The sequence below is a fragment of the Miscanthus floridulus genome, chromosome 18, assembly GCF_019320115.1.
Source record: "Miscanthus floridulus cultivar M001 chromosome 18, ASM1932011v1, whole genome shotgun sequence".
Lineage (NCBI taxonomy): Eukaryota > Viridiplantae > Streptophyta > Magnoliopsida > Poales > Poaceae > Miscanthus > Miscanthus floridulus.
The window spans coordinates 15,351,132-15,355,146 of NC_089597.1; the positions used below are offsets into that span (position 1 = coordinate 15,351,132).

General features: G+C 44.8%; 1 protein-coding gene across 1 annotated transcript; it reads right to left on the bottom strand.

Annotated features, from left to right (window-relative positions):
- Nucleotides 1–1,687: 1,687 nt before the first annotated feature.
- LOC136523343 (uncharacterized) lies at nucleotides 1,688–2,793 on the bottom strand. Its single transcript, XM_066517059.1, has 2 exons — nucleotides 2,335–2,793; nucleotides 1,688–2,227 (listed from the first exon to the last, which is right to left on the bottom strand). The coding sequence occupies exons 1-2, from the start codon at nucleotides 2,791–2,793 to the stop codon at nucleotides 1,688–1,690; spliced, it is 999 nt and encodes a 332-aa protein (XP_066373156.1).
- Between the last annotated feature and the right edge of the window lie 1,222 nt (nucleotides 2,794–4,015).

Consider the following 4,015-nt stretch of genomic DNA (forward strand, 5'->3'; position numbering starts at 1 on the left):
TCGCGTAGCGGCTTCGCGTTGGGGGCGGATGTGGACGACCTCCAGCTGCTGCCGCACGGAGGATCCCTGCACTGGGCATTGGCGGCGACGGCACCACGTTCCCCACTCCGGCATGCTCTCTGACCACGCCGTCTCGGTCCCGGGCGCGGCAGCCAAGCTATCTCTGACCACGCCGTCGTGATACATGTATCTGTATTCTGAGTTGCGGCAGTTTTCTAACAGCACAGTGATCTACTTTATTTCTCTGAGTTGCCGTCTACAATTACCATTGTAGTCTTAGGAACTTTTTAGAAAATGAGATGGTGGTGATCTGTCCTCAAACTTCTGTTTAGTTAATAGTTGATTCAGTTAAAATATTGTAACCATGTTGCTCTTATTTATCCTTGATACATTTTCTATCAAATAGCCACATAATGATATATAAAAATGTATTTATAGTTGATCCTAACTACATGCAGAGCATTAAACAGTTTAGAAACCGACCCCCTGTCTGTGAGTTGTATGACATGTCTTTATACCTGTCTGTATGATAGATTCGAGGCGCTTAGAGACGAACACCTGTCTGTATGTATACGGATTCCTAGGTATTTTTGCGTGCCTTTTGGCTCATCATGTATCTCTCGTTCTCTCGCATGTCTCGCTTGGTCATTACCTATGTGGCTATGATAGCTAGCGGACGTTCAGTGTGGTCTTAATGTGCAATTGCTTTAGAGCCGGTTTGGTTCTCCGCCAATGGATGCCAGGGATGGCTGAGGGGTTGAGGCGCTGCCGCAGTCGAGGCAGAGAAATAAATGGACACCACAGTTGTCGCAAGAGTGAACACATGAATGAACTGAAAATTTTGTGGCATATTATAACTTACTCCCTCCGTCCCAGAATATCTGTCGTTCTCGCTTCCCGAGAAACAACTTTAACAAAATATATATTAAAAAATATTATTATTTATGGTACATAATTAACATCATTGGAAAGATATTTGAATCTAGTTTTTTAACAAATTTATTTGGAGACACAAATGTTCTACATATTTTGTATAAATTGAGTCAAAATCGTGGCACGGACACCGAAAACGACAGATAAATTGGGACGGAGGGAGTACTTGCAAACCGAACAACAACCAATAACTTTTCTGGCAGCCACATGCATGGCGTGGCAATGTAAGGCATGAAACCAGACAGCCCCTTTCATTCAGAATCCTATCCTCTATTCGAAAGAACTTACAAGGAGTAAAAAGAATAACAGTGAGAACAAATACTCCCTCCGTCCACAAAAGAATACAATTCTCATTTTTTGAGAAGTCAAACAGTTTGAAGTTTGATCAAAGTTGCATAAAAAAATACTAACATTTATGATACAAAATTAATATTACTAAATTGATTATAGAATATATTTTCATAATAAATTTATTTGGAGACATAAATGCTAATAACTATAAATTTAGTCAAATTTGAGCTAGCTTGACCGGCACGGATCCCATAATTACATTCTTTCGTGGACGGAGGGAGTTTTACTTTATTTAAACCGTAGCTCGCCCACTAGTCATTAGTTACAGACTTACCCAAAGAAAAAGCATATCTTACAATCTTACTAGTTTATGGCCTGAATGCAAGTGTATCGGGATAATTTGTAATTTACAGAACCCACCTTATGACATCATGCATGGACTGGTAGAGCCAGGTCTTGTGCATCAGCACCTCGGGCCCTGAGACCCTCTGTAAACCTCAACTCCGATGAGGACAGCAGCATCCCATTCAACATCCGGATAACTGTAGTAGCAGTCTGATTCCAATGGGGAGTTCCTAGCTCGGAAGAGCTTGGCAATGCAAAATCTGCCAGAGCCCAGGTTGATGAGTCTGAACGACATTGGCAGCCAATTCTCAGGAGCGACGAAACCCTGCAGCCAGATGTGCCGCAACTCAGGTGGCTCCTGATCCATCGGCTTCCCGGAGAGCTCCGATGTCAAGAACAGGTGGTTTGGGTTCTCGTCAGAGAAGCCAACCAAGAGGTTGAGATCGGGGTCGTGCTCTGCTCCGCCTTCAAAGGGCAGCATCCAGTCACCCACTTGCCTCCATGCGCGCTGAACTGTGTCAAAGCAGTAGGTGCCGCCGCCGCCGTCGAACGACACGCAGATGATGCGGCCACCGTCGACCACCGCGTGGGAACATATGTGGACGGGTTCATAAGTATCATACCAGGGCTCCTCAACGAAAGGTGGAGGTGGAAGCGCCTGCCATTGACAACCCAACGCGTGGGACTCGCCATATCTGAACACATCGAAGCAGGAGCCGTGCAGCCGTCGACGAGGGGTCTGAGCGGCTGAGCCATGATATAGACGATGCCTTCTTCCAGCTGTTGGCACCAGGCATCCGGAGCGGCGATGGAGATTAAGATGGGATTGAATCCTTTATCATGTCTGAGGGTCGGCATTGATTTGTAGACCACGCCGTCGGCGTTGTCGCCGGCGTCGGCGACTAGAGTGTAGCCTGCCTTGTCTATGCACAGTATTCTGCTCTCTCTGCTGCAGGAGCTTATGCGCCCGAAGATAGGCATCATGCAGCGGTAGCGCTCCACTGTGGGCGCCGGTGGGATGCGAAACCAAGATGAAGGTAGATCCTGAACCGTCTCTATCCTTTGAGACTCATCACCAGCAGCAGCAGCGCTTGCTTTTGCTTGGGCTGTTGACGGGTAGAATAGACACTCGGAGACGTCGAGGCGGTGCAGCGAGTACACGCCGACGCCGGTCGTGTACGTCTCCCCCACGATGTTCACAAACCGCCGCCGGATCATCGCCATCTCCCTTCAGACCAGGCTCAAAAATCAAAAGATAAGATCGGATACTCATCAGACATTAAATGGGTTCTGGATGCTATTCGAAAGAACGAAACAGAAGTAGATCTAGAGGTTAAAATTAAAAGACAGCGATGCAGAAGAAGGATCATATATATATATATCGCGCAAATTAGTCTACCTCTAGTCTGAGATTAAAATTAAAAGACAGGTTGATGCAGAAGAATGAGCCGGTCCAGCCAATCTTGGCGGCCGCCCCGCCTGATCGAAGGGAGTGCCCGGTCTACGGGTTTCAACTGGAGCAGACGACAACATGTACGTGGCGGCGGCGCAGCGAGATTGTTGGGATAAAAAGTATGAAGTATTTTCCTATGTACAAATGATCTAGAATAGTTTGATTTGATTGTGAATAAAATTGCCCAAGTGCATTCCCTCAGATCCATCCAAAATTGTAAGTCGTTATGGTTTTTTTATGTACAAGGCTTCTGATATGAATGTACATATGTATAGATTACTAGTGGGTAACCCCGCGCTTCGCGCGGGTAGCCGGGCATGAAGGCGACAGTGCACATCATATCCAGCAGATTTAAGTACAGCAGCAAAGGCGGTATATATATCAGGCGATTGTGACTAAAACATAATATCTATATATATATATATAGTTGCCTGCTTCAGTTGCAGGAGGTTGGTAAATTGAGTAATACTTCAGCATAATATATAAAAAAAGAGGACTGAAATGAGTTGCCTAAGCGCACACATAGGTAGAGGTACATGGAACCATGTATAACCCAATCTAACCCAATTGCGGTGGAGAATAAGACTACAAGAAGTCTTGGTGGTACTATGGACAGCTGCTGATGGTGGGATGATACTAATCCTGCATATATGCTGAACCAAAAAACACAGGAATGTACTCTGTTTCCACTTGAGGCAATTGATCCCTGTGTACGAATGCAAAAGCAGGTTTAAAACCTGATGGTAAAGGTAAAAGAGATTAACATATATAGCATTGTACTGAGAAGCGACTGGTGGCGGGCTTATTATTCGATGAGAACAAAGTGGTGTAATACTATGTTCTTTAGTTTCCAAAGTATATGCCAAACTGATGCACGTGGCAGGAAAAGGAATTATTTTGTTTATAGTATATGAGAACACAATCAATAATAACACAATAGAAATGTAAAAAAACACATCGACCTAAAAACTATGCAAATGATCTATAGATAGA